At 41.0% G+C, this 22,171-nt stretch overlaps 1 protein-coding gene and 1 non-coding gene across 2 annotated transcripts in view; one reads left to right on the plus strand and one right to left on the minus strand.

Moving 5' to 3' along the window:
- CPXM2 (carboxypeptidase X, M14 family member 2) overlaps nucleotides 1–22,171 on the minus strand; it is a 69,530-nt gene continuing 47,359 nt past the window's right edge. Inside the window, exons 7-13 of the mRNA XM_048946598.1 lie at nucleotides 18,083–18,206; nucleotides 16,768–16,964; nucleotides 15,730–15,909; nucleotides 14,526–14,823; nucleotides 11,292–11,431; nucleotides 10,938–11,037; nucleotides 1–5,661 (exon numbers count right to left, since the gene is read on the minus strand). Coding sequence (XP_048802555.1) covers nucleotides 5,408–5,661; nucleotides 10,938–11,037; nucleotides 11,292–11,431; nucleotides 14,526–14,823; nucleotides 15,730–15,909; nucleotides 16,768–16,964; nucleotides 18,083–18,206 — 1,293 coding nt within the window. The 3' untranslated portion in view covers nucleotides 1–5,407. The remainder of the gene's footprint in view (nucleotides 5,662–10,937; nucleotides 11,038–11,291; nucleotides 11,432–14,525; nucleotides 14,824–15,729; nucleotides 15,910–16,767; nucleotides 16,965–18,082; nucleotides 18,207–22,171) is intronic.
- Nucleotides 17,166–17,237, plus strand: TRNAH-GUG (transfer RNA histidin (anticodon GUG)). The gene has a single exon. It is a non-coding gene; the product is annotated as a tRNA-His (tRNA).

The raw sequence follows: 22,171 nt of genomic DNA on the forward strand, positions 1-22,171 counted from the left end.
ACTCTCTGGCTTTTTCGTTAAATGTATGTATATATATGACCTTAATCTCACTAAATATTCATTGTCTTGTCCTGGAATAGAATTAAGCTAAAGATGTAGGCAATGGGAAAAAAAGGTGTGATGCTCCTTTGCTGTATTCTGCCATACTTTGAGAGCACTGTGTGTGAGCCTGGCTGGTGTGGGTAGGTGAGTGCTTGGAAGGTCTCTGAGGATCATTTAGTAGAGAGCCAAGCAAAGTGGCCTGAGTGTAAAGCTGTGTGGGATGCTGTTTGATCCAGCTTGTGCAAACCATCAGGCAGAGGAAAGGCAAGGATGGATGTAACCTCTCTGAGCCTGGCCCTCTGTGTCACGTAATTAATGGAGCTTGTGAGGCCAAAAAGGCAATAGCACGGAAACACAGATATATCAAGCATATTTATGACCATTTCATTAGCATTCTAAAGTTCTGTTCTTGGTGTATTTATTGATAAATATGTTCTTTTCAGCTAACAGTGAGTTAAAATGATATGTCAAAAGTCATCTGAGGAGCACAGCCCCTCTGAAATTCACAACAAGCATAAACCTGTCCTTTTGCTGCCTCATGAGCAAGGAGAATGGAGTCAGTGGGAGTGCACCATTCAAAAATGTAATGTGAAGCAGTAATCCAAATCCACACAGAGGAGGAAAAAAATCCATAATTTCATGGGTTAAGAGGACAGAGGAGCTACCACAAAAACTCATGAACAAGTTGTCCTAGAAATCTGAATATGAACTTGTTCAGTTTGCAAGTCCCAACTAGATGTAAACTGGCAACACAAACTGTACAGAGATAGGGATGGCAGGGAATGGTTATTTAGTGACTTGCTGTTCCAGACACATTCACCATGATGGCTTCACTGACCATAAATTCTGCAGCTCAAAAATCTTATTAAAGTGTCACAGTGAAAGACAAAAATGTCATCTCAAGCTAAATGACCTTTAGAAAGAAATTAACGATGAATAAGCATGTTAGTCTATGCATACACTTGTGATTTAAACTTGGAAAACTGAGGAAACGCTGGAATAAAGATCTTCACCATCTACAAGTTAATCACCTGAAGCTTAAAAACAATCATTACTTGCATTAAAGACTGGTACACCTATTACTGAAGAGGACTGAATGATAAGCATATGGAAAAGTGACCCTTACGATTACTGGTGGAATCAACCATAAAAATCACTTCCCCCTTTCCACGTATGCAAGAGTGAGAAAGGAGAAAGATGTGAATCATATCTTTTTTATTAAGAAATAGGGCTTCTCTGCACTGCTGTTGAACAGCTGGAGGTGTGCCTGTCCAGCCCAAAAATGTACAGCCACAAGAGATGCTGCTGCCCCAACCTATGCTATTGGCACTAGCTTGTATACTTCTTCACACCTGGCTGGTGGGTGAATTCATGTGGAGACCATTACAAAAGTAAACAATAGAGAGACACTTCTCCCTCCAAACTCAGGCGTTTATATGCCAACCTTAAAGGTTAAATTAAGGAAAGGTGTTGGTGTGGAACCACTTGTGCTCCACTCCAAGTTAACCGCCCTTTGTTCAGTTGTTTCTCAGAAAGGTCAAGCACCCACTGCAGGATGATGAGAGGAAAATAAATCCGGCTATGTAACTCTGTTACTGACAGCTAAAATCCATACTTTGGTAAAATGTCCCAGATTCACTGAAAATATGAGCTGAAGGTAGAGCGAAAAATAACGAGCTGAAGTCAGAGGGAAAACAACTATACATGGATCAAGGAGGGGAAAGAAAGTGAGAGAAATGGAAAACATACAGCAGGCATAAAACAACCCAGGAAAAATTGCATTTCTTCCCCAGCATCATCTATAACTTTGTTTGCGTTCATTTTCATCAGCGTGTTTTGTCCACACAGAGTTCAACCTCACACTCAAAGGCACAATTGGACAATCCTAACAGTTTTCTGATTAAATTTGAGTTACAGATTACCACGATTCAGTACAGCCATCCCAACATGGGTAAGTAGATACAGTTTTAGCAGATACAGTATTATTGGCTTCAGCATTCCCAAACTGATCTACAGATAATGAGCTTTGTCTTCCAGAGGTTTGCTTACTTGTAGTAACTAAGATGGATGAGAAAAACAGACATAGAGTGATAGAAATAATGATTGTTATAGAGATTAACAAATAAGTAACTGGATGGCACAACACAGTTGCTCAAAGCAGTGGGCTGATGCTGCATTTTGTGACTGCAGGGGCTCTGTATGGGAGCAGATGACTGATGGCTGGTATTATCAAGGAGAACAGAATACGTCCTGTTTTAATCTTTTATTTGTTCAACCTTTACTGCGTGGGTGATGTTGAATTTCTTATTACTTGAAGAGATATTTTCTTCCCCTTGATAAGGGGGAGATGATCAAAGGAATGATCGAAGCTTGGCAAAGTCCTCATAACAAGTGTCTGTTAAAACGGATCTGTAATTATAAAAGGAGCGTATCTATCCTCCAGTTTTATTTCCTGTTGTTTCTGCAGCATCGCAGGTTTTTTTTGTACAAAAGTAAAGGAGATAAAAACCAAAGAATTTAGAAAAAAATTAGCTGTTCTAAAGACCTGGAGAAGATAGACAACTGTAAAATACTTCCTTTATTGGTTTGTTGCTGGATCTACATAGAGATTAAATAGCAGTGCCACATATTTTTCTTTAAGTGAACATTTAGTTCTCAAGTGCGTAACTACAGCAATAACTAGGGCACGTTTCATTCTGGTATTATTGTATTTAGGGCAGGCATAAGCGCCCTGTCTCAGCATGAGATGTTCACACATCTAAAGCTACTCCTTTTGAACTGGAATATTTGGTCTAAAAGTGCTGAAAATTTAAAAAAAAACCCACAAAAACTTGCACTGATGAGTGCACTCGATGGCTTTTAGGCCATTTACTGAGTAAAGCCTGGGCCTAATAGGGTGAGGTCATCTGCCTTAGTCATAGTGCTGCTGCACTGGGTATGTGTGAGCATGGCTGCCTCCAGCACAGAACACCAAGGCCACCATCTTCAGCAGCTGGCGGTACTGAGGTCTTAGCAATCAGGAGCCATTCACTTTTAGCTTACAGATATCAAAGAATTTCTCATCAGATCCGCTCCTTGAATAAAAATACCTGGTGGTTGAGATAACCTCACACCTGAGAACAGAGCATGAGGACCTTTGGGTTTGTAAAGTACATTACTTAAAAGTAGAAAGAACTGGCCTGCCAGTTCTACGACTGCCCATCTACTGGTTTCCACCTTCAGTCCAGCTATCAGTGATTCAAATGCGGCTGCTCTGCTCCCTGTATGACTGTTCAGACCTCCACCCCCAGCAAGATGGCTGGGACATCATAGGACTCCATAGAGAACCAACCTGAAGACCTTCATCAGATCATAACACAGAAAACCTGGCATTGCGGTGTTGGCAAAACCTATGCATGCCAATGAATGAACCAAATTAGATGGAGTACTGATATGCTGTCACTACTCCAATATTCCTCAACATATTTCTCATCACTGCCCAAGAAAAGAATGACATCTGAGCTGCTGACAACTGTGCCGTTACAATTGCTGTTCAAAACAAATGAAGGGACTACAGAATGCTGCAAAGGTGGTAAATAGACTGGCAATGTAAAATACAATTCAAAATGGTAATGTAGTGATTAGATTATTTGTCTGAGTCTCTGATTTAGTTTAAACAGTGCTGACAATGGAGCTGGAGTTCCATAATTTCAGCTGAGGAGAATTATGTCTGCACTCTGCTGTTTTCTTTGTTCTCTCTTTGTCACACAGATTGCTGTTATTTAATGGTATTTGCAGAACAAGGATAGGCTAGAATTATCTAAGAAATTTAAGAACAGGACTATTTATTATGGAAGGGTTATTGATTATATTATTCGCTCTGCCATATTTTGCCTTTTGTGTTTTCAAGATTCTTTGCTGAGAAAATAAAAATAGATGTAGTACAGATGGCACATAATATTCTTACAGTAAGTTTTCTACTCACAGTTTATTCCTCCTTGGTCTGGAATAAGGGTTGGGTGAACATCTTTTCCAAGAATCACATCAGTATAGGCAAGCACTGTAACGGCAATTAAAAGGCTCTAAATAAAACTCTATGTGGAAGCGTACACTGCAGCCTCACTACCATGCATGCTAGAGATGTTTATTTATCCACAGACTTCTGGCTGGCTAAAAAGGTACAGCTGGCCCTTCTTTTGGTACAACCAAGGTCACGACTTTGAATCTCACAGAGCAAAGTTGATTTCTACCAGCTGATGGCTTGACCAGTGTTTATTTAGTTCATTCTTTCCCAGATTCAATCTGCATCTTTCCCAAACCTCGAACCCATTCTGCCGTACAACTTTGTTACTTAAAAGCCAATAATAAAGCACAAGTCCAGCTCTCAGAGCGGCGAGGCCAGGAAAGCAGCAGCTGTAGTGGCAAAACAAACAGACCATGTGGAGGAAGGTGAGTCCCTGCCAGGTTGTGGAAGAGAGCGACGTGAGGTGTGTGTGAGCACAAAGGTGCTTATAGGCAGGCCAGAATCAAGAAGAAAGATGCTGTCAGTGGATTTTGCCCATGCCCAAGCCTGCGTCCACAAGGAAAGCTTCATTTCAAGTCTTTTTCCTGTGTCAGAGAGGAGGTGCTGTGGCTGCAGCAGTCCTTACCCAGCGCCCTTTTTGTTACGTGTAGTTCAGAGTAAAAACACAACCTTGAAAACAAAACGCTGGGCACTAAGTTCTGGAGTCATCAGGCATTCTTGAATACCAAAACAGAAAAGCTGAGATGGTTTATTCACTTCAGGATATTTTTTCCCCCAGAGATTACCATGCTTGTCAAAATGTGGATTTACAAGGAAATGGAGACCAAAATTTGGACACGTTTTAATGATGTTCAGCAAAAGCAGTGCCCTCTCAGCTTTTCTCCCATATGAGAAGAAAATTTAAAGATCGTCATAACTTTTTTGAATTGCAAAAATATATCAATTTTATACTTTAGAAACATCTTTTTTTTTTTTCAGTCAAAAGTATTTCTCATTTACAAGTATCTTTTTTTTCTTCCTTTGCTATTTTTAAAGAAAACAGATTTACATAGGATTAAATAATCCACAGGCAAAAAAACAAGAACAAAAACAAAAAAAAAAACACAACAGAAAAACCACCCCAAACATTTCATTTTAACTCAAAACATCTTTCCATTCTTCCCACCTCCCTCCCCCCACAAACACCAGGGCTTATTTCACTTCAGCTTGAACCAATCTTTGCTTCCAGTTTTTTGCCACACTGACAAACCCACATCCAGCTCCACTAGCAGAAAAGCCTCAGATAGGGAAATGCGTAGGAAGGGTTGGGCTATGCAACTCTCACTAGTGCTACAGCTGGGCTGATGTTGGCAGAACTGGGCTCTATCTGCGCTGCCTCCATTGCCGAGCCCGCTGCCGGAGCCGCCGCAGGGACAGGCTGATGGGCTGCTTCCCAAATTTCCTCATGATTTCCTTGATCCTTGCCAGGTTGGTTTTGGAGATGGTGAAGTCGCAGCGGGTAGCTCCCATGTCATAGCCCACCTCGCAGTTCTTGGTGGCAGTGGTGTAGCCTTCTGCTTTCACACTGACCATGTATTCCCCTGGGTTGAGAAGGCGCCAGTAGTCTCCATCAGCTCCTGTGTGGAAAAGGGATGCTTTTAGACAGGGTTTTTTTCTTCTGCAGTGCATACTGGTACCCAGTGTGGGCTGGCATGCAGCACAGGCTGGCATGCAGCACAGGCTGGTATCCAACATGAGCTGGAGGCTGCTTTTCAAATGACACGAGTAAAGATGAGACACTGGACTGGCAATTCTGCATCCATCCTTCTCAACCATCCAGACCTTGCAGCTAACAACCAAACTCATGGTGCACTTGAGGCCATCACAGAAACCCAGCAGTCCTTTAATACAGAGGAATTTTAGGGTAATCTAGCTATGCAAGCTCCCCAGCCCAAGAGGCAAAGGGAGTGGGATGCACTCCTTGCTGTGTGTTCCCTAAAAATCTCTCATCTGGAGCTCCAATAGGAAACCTCACAGCTGGAAGAGATCATCACTGGATGGGGCTCTAAGCAACCTGATTTGGCTATAGATATCTCTGATCATTGCAGGGAAGTTGGACCAGATGGCTTTTAAAGGTCCTTTCCAATTCTAACCATTCTGTGCCACCCTATGTGGTGAACCACTGCTCAAAAAATAGTGGGAAAACATGTTTCTTATTCTGAATACGTGTTCATGCCTTAAGAAGGAATGTTCCTGATTCAAATATACAACATGGGCATGTGGCGTTGGACCTGGCTGTGTGCAGATGTAACTAGCTGGGCTTGTACATGAAAATGCAAACAAACCTTCCATGTGCAAGACAATAGAAAGGAAAAATCCATTCGAATTTTATTATTCAGCCTTCTGTAAACTTAAATACAAAGTAATCCCACTTCCCCTCAGATGTTCCACTAGATAGTAAAATACACGCAGGGCTGAAGGAAATGTCACCAGCAAAACCAAGCCAGAAGAATCAAATGCATTTCCAGAAAGGACCACCTTAAAATGAACATAAAGAATGCTTTCATGTGAATGCATGAGGAGGAAAAGCAAAAAGGGGTTAAAATAGCACATGGTAGAGACACTATTCCCCAGGGGAAATTGAGTGAAGTGTTACTGATGTGAATGCAGACTCGCCAGCACATGGGTAAGTTGACAGCCTCGTGGTAGGAGGATGGTTATGAGGCTGCCCCATGGCACATGTGCCTCTCCTTCTACTGCCAGCCCTACAGAGCATGGCACCAACATTTTCAAAACAATGGGGGGGAAAAAAAAAGACAATAGATATTTCAATCAAGCATGCAATTCTATATATAAATAGAAGCACAGCATCTCTTATACAGAGAGGGTTTTTTGGTTGTTCTTGTTTTTAGCTCTAATGACAGCTGACAGCCTTACTACCACTTGCCTTGGGTTGCTTGCAATGCAGTGTTGCAAAAGCTAAAGATCATTTGGGTAAAAATATGATATTTGGGAAAAGATCAGACTTGCTGGCCTTGGTTTAAAAAAATATGATTTTATTTAGGGCATGGTAAAAAACTGCAAATAGCAAGCCTTAGCAAAACAGAAATATGAACTATATACTGTGGTATTGCAGCCTCTGACTGCAAACGTGAAACTGTGTACAAGCACACCTGTGTTAGTTCTTGTATCAGCACCTTGCTCAGGTTTTTCTTTCAGCCTCTGTGACCTGCTGTGAGGTGACAGCCAAGGTCCAGATTTCCTATTTCTTAGACCTCAGGAACAGAGCGACCTCACTCTCAGAATGGGCTCCCTGAGGAGCTCCTTGTTTAGTTATTCACCCTTGCTGTTGGGTCTGTTGGCATCCTAACCGAAAGGCAAAACTGAAAGCTGTCCATGTTGCTTGAATTTCTCCCTAAGAGCCTACTTTGATCTGTAGAAGCCCCTCAACTCTGGCAGTTCCTGTGCTCCCAGTGTGGCTCCCCATGGGCTCAGCTTGCAGCCATGCTGTGTTATGCCCCTCAAGGGAAAAGGGAATCAGGAAGGGGATTGGGTTACCACTGATGTGTCCACCATCACATCCCTGGGGATGCTGCATCCCCACCCCAAGGCTGACCCACATTTCTCTAACACATTTGATAAGCAGTTTTATCATAGCCACACACCAGGAAAACATCTACCCATTGACACACCACTGGGAAATCATTTCAACACCAAATATCAAGCTGTGAGCACGATGTATTTCACTCCTTGATAGGATCGTGGTGTTGATGGGTCTATGGTTGAACTAGATACGCTTAGTGATCTTTTCCAACCTGAATGATTCAGTTATTCTCTGATACTATGATGGCCCCTGTTTTAAAATGAAGTCATTAAGATAAATGCAACAAATTTTATTAAATACCCTATATAAATTATCCTAATACTCTGTTACCTGCAAAAATGTCCCCAGAAAAGCAAGTGATAGTGCTGTACGCCCAATGCATATAATAACTGAAATCTAACTTCTCCACTGAAAGGCAGCCAGCAAGGAGGAAAAAATAGAAATATGCCTAGCTGAGACTAATGATATTAAATACTAACTAGATGCTATTTCAAAATCTTTGAATTTGGTTACATAATGTATGCTGAAAGCACATTAAGTTTACCAAATTATTCATAATTTTTTTCTCTGAACATTGTGTGAAATTAAATTAATTACGCTTAATTGCAAAAAAATCACACAGAAATACACAAGTCTTTGAGCTCTGGTACAGGCTCCAGTACAAAATGCTTCACTGGAAGAGATCTGTATGTATCTTGGTTGAGACTTGCTTTGAGATTTCCAAAGTGTGCAAAAATGCAGAAAACTATTTACCCTTCACTAAATATTCCAGGTTTAGTCATATATTAATTGTTTACTGCGTGCAGCTGGTAGTAAACAAAATGCAATCCTTTCCAAAGGACTGGGCAGCCTGGTCAGGTGCTTGGCAACCCTGCACATAGCAGGGGGTTGAAACTAGATGATCATTGTGGTCCTTTTTAACCCAGGCCATTCTATGATTCTATGATACTCAGAAAGCTGCCACCTAAGTCTGATTTGAAACACAGTGGCCATGGTAAACCAGATGCATTTAGCAAACTACTTTTCCTCTGTGGTGGAAATTCCACTGATCCTGCTAGTGGGAGTGATAGGATGTGGTTTAGAGACGTTGTTAGTGGACACGGTGATGATCAGTTGGACTTGATCTTCGTGGTCTTTTTCAACAAGAATGATTCTACGGTACTAAGACAACCCAGAAAACTGACTGCATTTGGAGCATCAGGGAATAAGGGCAGCCAGTGCATTCCTTCACCCAATTGATGAACTCCTCTCCAAAGGTTATCTCATAGAAAATAGTCCACGTCTAACCATAACACCCTATAGAATCATAGAATGATTGTAAATCAAATATAATCACAGTTAATCAATAATTGCATCTGCATCAAGAGAAAATGGCATAATCTTCCATAAAGCTCTTACTCTCAAAATCAATAATTCCAAATAGCCTATTAATATTACCAGCTCAGTGCCGCCAGTCTCCTTTTCCCATAAGACATATTGTACTTCCAAGAGAAAATAAAAAAGTGCTTCCTGTGCATGTTTGGCAAGAGATTTTCTCAAAAAAAAAAAAAAAATCAATGATGTTAGAAGGCCTTTGCAGGCAATTCTGCCTGCTCTACAAGGTATTCTACCACGTAGATGCACCAAAGGAACAGCAGGCACCTTACAGCCTAGGTTGCTTGAAACAAAAAGTCACATGAATGAAGGTGATGGCCATAACTCTCCTCCCATATGGACTATGTTTATATCAAGACAATTCAGAGGTTCAAATGGATATATTTTTTTTTTCATTTTAAAAGGTATAGAAGGAAGGAGAATGCCAACAGTCTACCTTCTTTCTCTAATGTTGTATGTGGCACGTTAGCTTTTTGTCTCCAACAACATATACGATGTTATCTGCCTAACAGAAAACAAAGTCCTGTAGCTCCAATCTAAAAAGTGATTCCCAAACACAGTATCAACTTCATTTCTCATTAAAAATATAAGTAAAAATAATAAAGCAATTACTTTTGCTTGCACTGAGATGGCCTTAAGCCACAAAAGCTCAGCAGTAAGCCTAATGCAAGCAGCCGTGAGCTTTCAAGTGGTAAAAGCTGGGCTCTGGGACCTTGTGCACTTCTCCCCATGCCACCAGGACTCACTTCCATATGCTTGTCTTTAAACAGTTGATTTTTCTTTCATGTGAGAATCCAGCATACAGAGAGCTGGAGCCTGTTGCACTTGCTTGGTCTCAACCAGAGAAACACATTAATTCTATTAGCAGAAGAATGCAACTTACAGTTTGTGACCCTCCTCCAAACCAGAGAAGACCAAGTGATTACTTTCGTTCCTGCTATCATCTCCCACTTGTCCAATTGTGAAATATTTAAGGAAGAGTCATTACTGCCTAATTAAGAATCTGTTATTCAACGTTCTGTTTTACAACAGGGACACAGTAACACCGAAATAAAATTATTTATAAACTAAGTTAGATATTCCAAGATTTATTACCGTCCCCAACAAAAGAATGAGGAGGTGGAACTCTCTTATCTTCATGGTACGCCACAGCCTGGATTCAGCCAACACACCAAAGTATGCCATCTTGCACCTCAGCAGCCAGCCCTTGCCATCACCTCTTGCTTACCCATCTCCTCTCCACATCCCTCTCCTAGCGTCAGAGCTCAGAAGTGCCCCAGCCACTGGGAGCAATCACACAGGACCTCCACAAACACAACAGCTGGTGGACACCATCCAGCCCCTGACCTGCCAACAACAGTTTTCAGGTATTACTATTAATCCTGTAGTCACTAGTGTCTATTTAAGGCAATGCTTTATTTAGTGCCATGTCTACTTGCCAGGCCATTAAATAGGCCTGGAGTTTACTCTGAGCACAGATAGCTACATCTGGGTGTAGATCAAACAAGGCTAACAGACATTTGTGCATTTTTTACTTTTAGCTATACATACTGAAAGTTAATTCTCAGGCTGACATTCACCCATATGAAACACTGCTTTGGCCGAGCTCCATCAAAATCTCTTTCCCAAAGCTGTGATGCTTTGCAGAAGACTGCAGTGTGTGAAACCCCTTTCCTGCAGCAGCTGTTCCTCCTCTGGACACAGCTCAGGCTCACGTCTTCAACACATTCCCATCACTTAACAGCCAGAGGAACACTGTATGGCAAACTGCTACGACAGCCTTGTTTGTCAGTGCTGCAGTTACTCCGGGTTGAAATTTGCATTAGCTTTTCATGAGAAAAGGAGGAATAAAAATTATTTTAACATAGCTTGACTCAAGCAATTGATAAGGGGCAGATGGAAGGTTATTTGCTCAATACTATCATCATTCATTACCTGTGCGAATGTCATGGTTAACACCTTCTACTGAAATAATGGCATTTGGGATCCCCCTTCCATGTATGTCTTTCACTATGCCCTTGATGCCCCGATGGACCTGTTGAGAGAACAAGCAAAAAAATAAACATTACTTAGCAAGGAGCGGCGTTGCCATTAGAAAGATGGAGCAAATCATGAATTCCACATGTGAGCTAAGCGTACCTATTCTGGGGTTCATACAATGTGAATTCAGCTTACAAATACTGGCAGGATCCCAGCAACACTGAATATGAGAGACAGATTTGACATGCAGAGAAAGAAGCAGAGAAGGAAGCCAACAAGTGGGTCAGGAGTTATGATGCTCTTGAATACCTGCTCCATGAAAACGATGAGGGACTCCCGGTTGTTTTCCCACTCCTCAGGCAACTCGCTCTCGTGGGGATACTTGTCACAGCCCACATAGATGGACAGCTCAAAGCAGTTGGTGTGCAGATAGCTGAAGTCATTTATGCCTGTCAAAGGGGAGTAAAAAAATATAATGGAGTAAAATACAATAGAACGTAATAAAATGGAAACAATGAGATTTTAAACATGTATCTAGTGTGTGTATATATATATATATATATATATATATATATATATATATATATATGTATAAGCTTGTAATGAGTGAAAGTATCCATTCTGTGTTTCCTCTTATGGCTTTGCAAAGGAATACAATCTGCATCATCTCTCTTTGATATGGACTTCCATTAGAAATCTGTCCTGACCAAAACCCAGGAACATCAGCCTGTGAGGAGCTGCAGCTTGTCTGCATTACAGAAAGTGCTGTGACCTTTACAAAGGTCTCGACTGCTACGGAAGACTCTATTTAGATTCAGATCTCAACTATTTCCATTTTTCAGCTTTCTCTTCCAACTCCTGCAGCTATTTTCCTCTGGAAAATTCCATTTATTCGCTCTTCACAACCACACAGATAACATGGCACGGTCTATGAGCATTAGAGAAAGGAGTGATAGGAGATTCCTTCATTACTATCCACTTGCTTTTACAATGAAAGAATATGTAAGCAAATGTTTGTTCACGATCACTAAGAGTTATACTTCACAATGGCAAAGATTGGCAAAGATAAAGAAATGCACTCACTTCTAATGGAAAAGAGTTACAAACTAAAAAAAACTGTAGTCCTGTCCAATTACCACAGAGCAGTAGTCAAATATTTAATGAGACCTCAGAGCCTCCTGGGTGCAGAGTTGGAGGGTTATGTAAGGCAGATGTTATGCTCTTCACATTTCTTGGTGGGGAAAGCCTTAATATCAGACAGTGGCATATGCTGCACTGCACAAATGCGCTTCCCTTCCATCTGAGAAACAGCCACAATTATTTTTCCCTCACATATTCTATCACATCCTGATTAATCTATTGTGAAATGTTTTGCAATACATAGCAATTGCTCAGTTTTAGTATGTGTATTTTAGAAAATGGCTTAACGTTGCCAAGAGCAACTCTCTGTGCATTAACAGGCAATTCCAGCCTTGAAAACACTAGAAATAAAATAAAATTCATCTGTTCTTTGCCTTTGAGCAGCACACCCAGTGCATAAATGTTATATGTAAATCTGCCTAAAGAACTTGCATTCATTGCAGTCCAGAATGCATGCAGAAACTGTTATACATTGAACTAAAGGGTAAATAAACAGAAAGTTGAGTGACCAATGTATCTATACTTGTGTCAGCGTGGGAATACAGAGGGAATGGAATGGAAAAAGTATGAGAGAAATTTGCTTTCAATTCTGAAATCATACTTGGAAAACACAGGGTGCTATTGGTTACTGTCAGCTGTAGAGTACGTCTGTGTGCATATGTGCATGTCTTTATGTGTGTACACATATCTACACCACAAAATTCATTCCATTTCTCGATGAAGAGATGAGGTCTAAAACCATTTCACAGGTTGAATGGAGACCACATCATCCAAGGTTCAGCCTAGGCTCTGGGATGTAAAGAACAAAGGCAAAAGCAATATTTCAAGCATTTCTCTCAAAGACAATATTGGAAGTCTTATTATTATTATGGAATAAAGCAGGATATGTAATATAATGAGAAACATCATAAAGCAATAAAATAGATCAGATGAACAAAATCCAATATATAATCATTTCTAAGAAATCAAGACATTATTCACATTGCACACTGTTACTTAATGTAACTTAATACCAATATCTGTCAGGCCAGTGCCATCTTTTCTCTGTTGATTCATAATTGTGTTTCTGTGTTTCACTTAGGAAAATTAAGCTCATAAATTATATAATTAAGCAGTCAAGTTAGCAAGTTCTATATTTTTAAAAGAATTTGGAGAAATGCATACAAACCTATCATTAGACACTGGCCTTCCAACCTGAGCAGTTCAATCTTCCTCTTCCCCCTCCCTGAAACTCACCCACCACTTTTTAACCTCCTGAAAAAATATTTGAAAAGTTAATTCTTGGCTCTGGCTTTCAAAGGCTGGCCAATGTTAATCATATATGGGCCAATGTAAAAAAAAGTCCAAAGCTGAGAAACGTTTATGCAGTGAAACTACCTGCAAGTTACAAACAAGAGCCAGTTCCAATAAAAACGTGGTCTGCACAGATGCTTTCCTGCATCTGTTTGCCATTAGGGCTGCAGTGGCTCCTGTTATCATTCAGGCACGCTGCTTCCTTCTTAATTCTGTAGAAAGTGCTGTCTAACTGATGCACCTGGTTTTGAGTAGAGCTGTGATGATTTTGCAGAGCGCCTCATCAGTCTGCTCAAGTGTGCGCCCGTAGATAACTGCAGCTATTGCTGATAATAATGTGTCTTTAATTGGGCTTCCCTAGAAAGTGATGCTCTGACTGCACTACAGGACACAGCTTCCCCTTTGTGCTCAGTGACAGTGACACAGGCTGGGGCACACTGTGAGTGATGTGCTCTGTAATTTATTCTGGCAGCAAAAATGCCTGCGGAGCCTATTCATATTTTAAGCGTGAGCACATCCAGGTCTCTTAAAAAGAAGATGGCAGCAGGCAAGCAGGTCTGTTCAACACAGCTGAGGTTCCCCTGATATATAGGAGATTTGGTCTGGGTTGTTGCTCTGCCAGCAAACCATCTTGAATGTAGAGAATCTATACATTAACACATTGCACTTCTGGAAACCCTGGTAGTAAACAGAACGGCCATTGGGTATTAGTGACAAAGCAGCCCCTGTCAATCTGCTACTACCTGATGACACGCAATGAATGGATTTCCAGACAAGGAAATATTGCTCTCAGAGCACACTTTACCACCTTTACCTCCACAGTGCATACTGGGCAGAGATGTCATTATCATGGTTAACAGCGTAATGGCACAATAACTGGGAATTTAGGAGGAAATTCTGTACTCAGAGGATGGCAAGGACCTGGCACTGCTGCCCAGAGAAGAATGGGTGCCCATCTCTGGAGGTGCTCATGTCCACGGATGGACCTTGGGCAGCCTGTGCTAGTGGGGGGGCACCCAGCCCACGGCAGGAGGTTGCAACGAGGTGACCTTCGATGTCCCTTCCAACCCAAGCCATTCTGTGACTCTGCTAATTTCCTCTGGCACCTACTTCCAGCCACTGTGTGCCACGAGGCGCCATTAACTGTGCCGTCCTCCTTCTGGAAGTCCTCTGTGTGACACGCTCTCCTCCTCGCGTCTGTCATCAGCCGGTGCGTGGAGGCGTAGGAGTAGGCGAGCCAGCGAAAGACGTGGTCATCTGGTGTGGGTGTGTAGTCCTGTGTTTTCCACAGGGACCTCACCATGTCGTAGGGGTAAGCCACCACCAGCTCTCCTCCCTGCAGATTGCCCCCCAGCACAAAAGGAATTTTTTCCATCCATGCAATGATTGCTCGCGTCTCCACCGCCACCTAGGAAAGAAGGAAACAGCTTTGTTGTGGCCTGTGAGATCTGGAAATCTTCTGGAGGCAAACTGGAAGATGCTACACACAGAGTGAGTAGTCAGCACAAGAGATGCAGCCAAGAAGAAAATATTTTTATGACAGTGCCTGCTAGACACATTTTGGAGGCCACTGACAACCCATAAAAGCTAACACAAACCTTAACATTTTTGTTTTATCCTGCAGGAGTGATCTAGAACCACCAAATTGTCAGATCATAACGCTGTGCCCAGCGGCATCAACTAGAATGAGTTTGAGAAATAAGGGATTTTAAGCAGGGGAATATTTCTAAAGCCCACAGAACTGCTGCAGTTAAGTGCCTTCCCTGCAAACAGGGGAAGCTTGGCCACTATAAAGAGTTATTTCAAATGCCATGCAAAAAATAAATTAAGTTTTAACATGGCAAGCATAAGCAACTGTGACGTTATTTCAAGCAACATCAAGAAAAAAAAAAACACAGGAGAAATCTGCATGGTGCATATCTTGTAAAAGAGCTCATCCATGCTGCAAAGCTGGGGAGCAGCCTTATTCAGAGGTGAGCCCAGCTGTGGGCTTCTGCTGTGTTTCTTTTTCTTTACCTGCCTGGGACTCAAATTTAGGTATCAAGTCCTCCAAGCTCACCCAAGAGCCTGGAAAATAGGAAAACATGGCACTCCAGGAAGCTGCTCCCTTTCCAAGGGCAGCTGCTAAAACATGGGACCCAACTGTATCTTTGTGGTGCACTTTTATTTCCACTGACTATCAGGGAAGCCCAGACAGTTGTCTTAGAGCAGGTATGCAGCTGCAAGCTGCATTTTCCATGAAAAATACAAAGCTCAGTCTCTCAACCTGCCCCCAACTTCATCTTCCCATCTCTCCGGAGCCAGTGCTACTTACGGTGGCATTTTCAGATAGGTACCAGTCAGGAATGGGGATGTGATGATTTGGAACTTTCCTTTTGCTCTTCTTCTGATCTTCAGACTCCCAGAGCAAAGAGTTTAAATCTGGGAAATTATTGTTGATGTCAATGCCATCCTGAGTCCATCGACCTAAAGACCAGCCCCCTAATTCTGAGCCCTTAGATTGAAGGGAAAAAAAAAACAAAAAAAGAAAAAGAAAAAGAAATGATTATTCAGAAAATGATAATCTGTAATCCCCAGCAAAGTAACTGGGGATGATCCATGCACAGAAATGGAAGGATGAATTAGTTCTATCACAGAAATGAAAACATGGATTTTTATTTTTTTTATTTTTTTAGTTGATTGAGGTAAAGCCAAAGACAAAACACCTGGGGTTAGACAAAATGTTCTGGTTTGTTTTCAAGGTTTCTGCAGAAGACTATTTTTCCCTAGGTTACAGTGGAGATGGCATATATCCCTTCTATGGCTGTGAGCACAGCTTTTGTATTCTAGTCTGCTGCTACTGACTGCCCAGGAAGATTTTCCAGTGCACCTGAACAGAGCCCATGAATTTTCCCTTCCCATTGTCTGTCTTATTCCAGACTGAAATATCATGATGCCCAACACATTGTGTGCTCTTTAAAGGTGCTAGGTGCTATATTAAATTTCAGCTACAAAAGAACACAGATTTTCACGTGCTTAAGCTTGGTTTCCCATGGCAAAACAGGCTTCACAAATTCTCCATTTTCCATGATGGTGCTCTCACTGATTTACTCCTCAGTACTGTGTGTTGTGGAAGTCTTAGGGCCCCTCCTTTCCACATGCATCCTTATATTAGCCAGTACCACATAAAGACCGATACAAATTTTGCGCCAGGTAAGATGCTTCAATGGCTTATGTTTGCTTTGATGCTTCTGTTTTCATTTTCGATTTTTATTCTTTTAGTTGCTTGCAAAATATCATATAAAAAAAAAAAAAGAAAAAAAAAAAAAAGACAACATTAATCTAACAGATCTAAATAATTCCTCAACATTACCGCCTTGTATGCCTTGTCATATCCATCTGGGTTAACTGAGGGAAGAAGGTGGATCCTGGTATCCTCGATGAGATGCACAATGCGCGGGTTCCCAGCGAGGTATTCCTGACACATGAACTGCATTAACAAAAGGATCAGCTCACGTCCAAGCACTTCATTCCCATGAGCTCCTGCAATGTACCGAAATTCCGGTTCACCTGGCAATCACATAGGACAGAAATGCAGTCAGAGCAGCAAATGAGGGGTCTACAGATGTCAAGCAGCAGCTTTTCACTTAGTGTGGGTTGGAGAAATACCTTAACTGAAAAAATAATAAATGAAAACACATAAGAAACCAATAATTACTTTCTGTAGTTACTCTAAAATAACGGGCATATGCATCAGAGCCCTGGTAGCACGCCGTGATCGTATAGTGGTTAGTACTCTGCGTTGTGGCCGCAGCAACCTCGGTTCGAATCCGAGTCACGGCATCACCTTGGTGGTACACACGAGGCTCTGCCTTTTTAGTCAGCCCACCTCAACCCAATGAGGATCAACACGGCCAAGTCCATTGAAGGAATAAGACTTGCAAACCCCAACTAGAACAGATCCAAAAGGGACAACCTCACATGGGCCCACCCTCCCACCTGCCAAGCTCATGACACACGATCTCAGGCATTGATGGGGAGGGGGGCAAGGACATGAGATGAATTATTGTGGTGTTAGCACCTGGGTAACACCTCCCTTGCTATGGGGTGAGCACTTAGCAGGGTGTTCACAGGTATGGCAGAGTGCATCCACACCAATGCCTGACAGCAACACAGGGAGATCTTTATTCATACCCACAGAGGGATCACAGACTGAATGACTATCTGTCCTGTGGGATGATATTACCGCAGGAAATTGAACCCCCAACGCTCACCGCTGAAAGAACACTGGGAGATTTGACCTGTCTTTGTTTGCAATGCATACACTCCCATATAAAAAAGCAAATTTTCATCCAAAGCTACATAAATTTCAGCACTGAAATCCATTTCCCAGTGCTAAGATTCACTTTTACTTTATTACTGCAAAGAATAAAACTCATTATCATTGAAGAATTTGATCCTACATTCAAAATGCCTTCTGTTTGTGCTCATCCTACTCTTCTCATTTTAGAAACTCAGCATTGAAGTTCCTCCCACATACATTCGAAATCATTGCAGCCATGAATATAATTCCATCAGGGATAATTACTGCAGATAGAATGAGGAGGAAAAAAAAACAAAAACCAAAACCAAAGCAAAAAACCAAAGCCCAACACCTTCCAACATAATTAGTTAGATTAAATCCTAACCAACTTCATGTTCTCCTGGGTTGTCGGAAATCTCAACAGCGTACAGTTTTAGTCCTTGGTGGCTTTTTCCAATGTTGTAAATTCTTGTGATGTTTGGGCACATTTTATTCACAGTTTTCATCAACTGCCAAAGAAAAAATGACACAGAGTTAAACTAACAGCACCAACAGTATCATGATTTTATTCCAGATTCGTTGTTTCAGACACTCTTCATTTTCTATCTTATTTCTTAGTTGTAAATGCTTTATGCTTAACTTATGAACCAGAGCTCTACTGTCACACAACACCAGTTTTGTTCAGCTGAAACAGCACAGTGTAGGTGAAGTTCTAGATCTTGCTTACATGAGATGTATTTGTGGTATTATCACAGAATTAACTGCGTGATGGGTAGGTTCAAAAGGAATAATAAAGAACAAACAAACAAACAATTGCCTACATAAGTCCTACACTATCAGGAGATAATAGAGCATATGTTCTCAGAACATTACACGACGGATGGAGGGTAATTAGGCTTCTCAACACCTCTTCCTACACACTCTGTATTGCAATATAAAATCTCATATGAGTAAAATCATTGTTGTAGGCAGTATTGATGTGGCCAAAACAGCAAGACGGGTTGTTATCTGAATTACTCCCATGAACATAACGGGATATACTCTTTCAGCAAATAAATGGTATAACAAATTCCTGTGAATTGCTTTACCAGGCTTCAGCAAGAAAAAAATGGCAATGCCAACATCCGTCTGAAAGCATCCATTGTCAAAATCTACTCAGTTAATCATTCCTCCAGATACTGCGTGACATCTAAATGTAATCAATTAGCCTTACTGCTTAATAAAGTGCATAAGGAAGGTCATGCTATGGGCTGTAGTTCTGTTTAAACCAGTGGTGTTTTGCAGATGTCATCCAGATAAGGACATCTGCAGTCTAAATCATCCCTCAAAGAAAGAAACAAAACCTATTTTCACTGCGACATTTCAGGTGAACATTAAGACTCACAAACAAGACTAAAAACATGTGTTCTTACTAAGAAATTCTTGTAAATAGCTTTAAATGACAAAATTTATCTGCCTTGATCTTTTTTTCAGTGGAAGGGATTAAAGAAATAAATAAGGACTTTACTGTAAATTGGAGCCCTAGGGTTTATTAATTAGACAATCTTTGCATAAACAAGGGTGCATGCATTATTGAAGAAGTACTGCAGCATAACAAAACCTCTTTGCTCGCACAGCATTAATATAGAGACAATACTGCATGATAACAAAGCTGATGATTTTTAAAAAAACATTAATTAGTTGTGTCCAATTCCCATGTCACCATTTAGTAAATCAAAGTGGAAACAATTCACATTGAGAAGAACATCATTAAAATTCCTCTCATAAAAGACTTCTATTTATAATCGTACTAAAAGACAGAAGAGATGTTTCGTGTTTTTATTTCTCAAAGGCTTTTCCATCTCATACATTGGCTTTATGCATATGAGAAACAATTTCTTTTGCAAATTTCAACTCAACGCTCCTCTAAAAATGCATTCACATATGCTTCATCAGTGTGTTACCAGGTTTTGTATGTACTTTTTTCCACCACTGCCATCATCATCAACGTGCTGGTATTATGAGGACCCAAATATTCCCATGGAATTTTTCCAACCTTCTGGGCATGTACATAAGGGTATACCATGATTTATTTTTTCAATAGAAGCATATATAGGATGCAGGAGACACTGTTTTACATTTTCTACACAAGATTTAACGAATCACTGCCAAGTTTTTAAGACAGAATGCTTTACATCTCCATGGTCAAGAGCCACTGTGTCTGAAATTGCTCACAGTGAACCAAAAATACCAATGGAAAATGAGCTATGGAAATCTTTCTTACTAGAGCAGCTACTCAACTCTGAAATAGGGAGATGAGCCTGTCCTTGCAGAGTGTTCACAAAATCCTTCTGCAGTGCAGAACCTTTCCCAATGTACCTGGCACCAAATATCCAGAGCATCAATTTAGGAAAGCATGTTAAAGTTCATTCCTGGTGAGAAAAATGCCTAGAACGAATTTCAAAGCATTTTACAAACAATGGAAATATTTGTATTGGCCTCAGCAAACTCCCAACCATCTGTTTTATTTCAGGCCTGTGAGGATTTCCAAGTTAAACGAAGAACCTTTCCTAAATCAGGTCCTACACGGCACTCTCCACTGAGGTCCCTCTGATGGCAGTGTGGGTAAGGTACGTGGATAAGTGTTTATATATAAATACAACGCTGGAAACCAACATATTTCATATTTGCTTTCTCATGCCCATTTCCTCCAAACGGCACAATAGGTCACCTGGAATGTCACAGTGTTTTCTTTGTGCTTGTACAAACTGTCAGAGACAATTGATGATAATAGTCTGTCAGGGCTTTATTAACAACCAGCAGGGCTGTAAAACATTTCCAGAGTTGTGCTCACCAGCAGTTCTTATTTGACAGTTCCTGTTTGTTTGTCAGTACCAATTATTTATCTTGTTAGCGCCCCGGAAAAACTGCATGCAGGCTTTGAAGAAGCCCTTCAGAGCTGGTGTCTGAAGGTCCAGTTCTTCAGTTTGGCAGGAAAGGTGTGTTAAATGTAGGTCTGAGTGCTGCCTAAACCTGGAGGAGGCAAAAAGGCTCTTCCCTTAATGCCGTTCAGGTTAGGGCTATCCATTATCCTTTAAGAAAATCGTTTGGGTATCTGAGTCCTACAACAGACCAGGTATGGATATCTCTGTGTCCTCTGTTCTGCTTCATGTCAAAACAGAACTTGCCTCCTTCTTGAGTGGAGAGATGGAGGCCGTCAATCTGGCCTTGTATGCAGCACAGGATGTTGGCTGGGAATTACACTAGTTTTCTAGATTTCATTGGCTCACTCTTAGATAAAAAGGTAACGCATGCAGCTCAAATTCAGAACGTTCCACATTATCATTCCACCACTTCCATGAACAAAGCTGGCCGTGAAGACAAACACAAGACCTGAAGGTTGACTGCAATCTGACTTGTCCCAGAGGAAAGAATTATGCACAGTTAAACAGACTTAAAAATTAATACTCCTATTTTCTAAGCAAAGTATGATTCTGGTTAGACATTTCAGTTTGTAACAAAGACAAGGTTGAAGCTTTGGGCCATATTCAGCTTCACCTCCTTCTGAAGCTTGAAGATAGCTATGTTAGAATAGCTAGCTCTAACATGGAAAGAAATGTCAGACACTTTGGCAGGATTTTCTCCTACATTCCATTTAATCAGATGTTCCATCTTATGAGAAGGGATGGTTTTCCATCCTTTTGTATGATTCACCTAGGTTACACAAGCAACACGTGTACTCAAGTGTCCATCTCAAATTATTTCCAGAAATATCTGTCAGCCATTTTCAAAGCTTGCTTTACAGTATAAATGCATCATGCATTTCTGGACTATAAGATGATCCCTGCTTCTGAGTGTGACTTACAGTGAGTGTCCCTATCGAATGAAGGAAGAGTCAAGCACTTTTCCCAAAGAAACATTTCATGCTATAAATTTCAACATCCTAAATAGAGAGTTCTATTAAAATAATCAGACACTGAAAAATCCCTCCCTCCTACAAATGCTTGACATATTGCAATGTAATGTAATGCTTCCAAAACACGGCCCAGGGAAACACCCTCCTCCTCCTTCAGTGTTTATGATAAATAACTCCAAAGATCAGTGCTTTTATGAGATGATTGGCAGTGCTAACAAAAGTGATAACAACACTCTGTATTACAAAAAAAAAAAGAAAAAAAGATGTTAACTGTAGAAATTGACAGTTATTGTTCTATTTTATACTCAGGAAAGGAAACATCAAGTTCTTTGGCTGTCACCAAAGAGCAGTTTGGGGGATATAAAACTTAACACGTCCCAGCTCGCAATCTTCTGCCTACCAGCAGCAGAACCCAATTAGAATGCAGTCAGTTCTGAACACACAAACTGTTTTGACGTTCAGGAACACAAATCATGGGAGAACACACAGACAGGTCACAACTGAGCAGTCTCAACCACAGCTGCAAATATTCTGCTTGTATTAAAACTGGAAAAGCATCCAATTTTAAAACTCATTTTT

The sequence above is a fragment of the Lagopus muta genome, chromosome 5 (assembly GCF_023343835.1).
Source record: "Lagopus muta isolate bLagMut1 chromosome 5, bLagMut1 primary, whole genome shotgun sequence".
Taxonomy (NCBI): Eukaryota; Metazoa; Chordata; class Aves; order Galliformes; family Phasianidae; genus Lagopus; species Lagopus muta.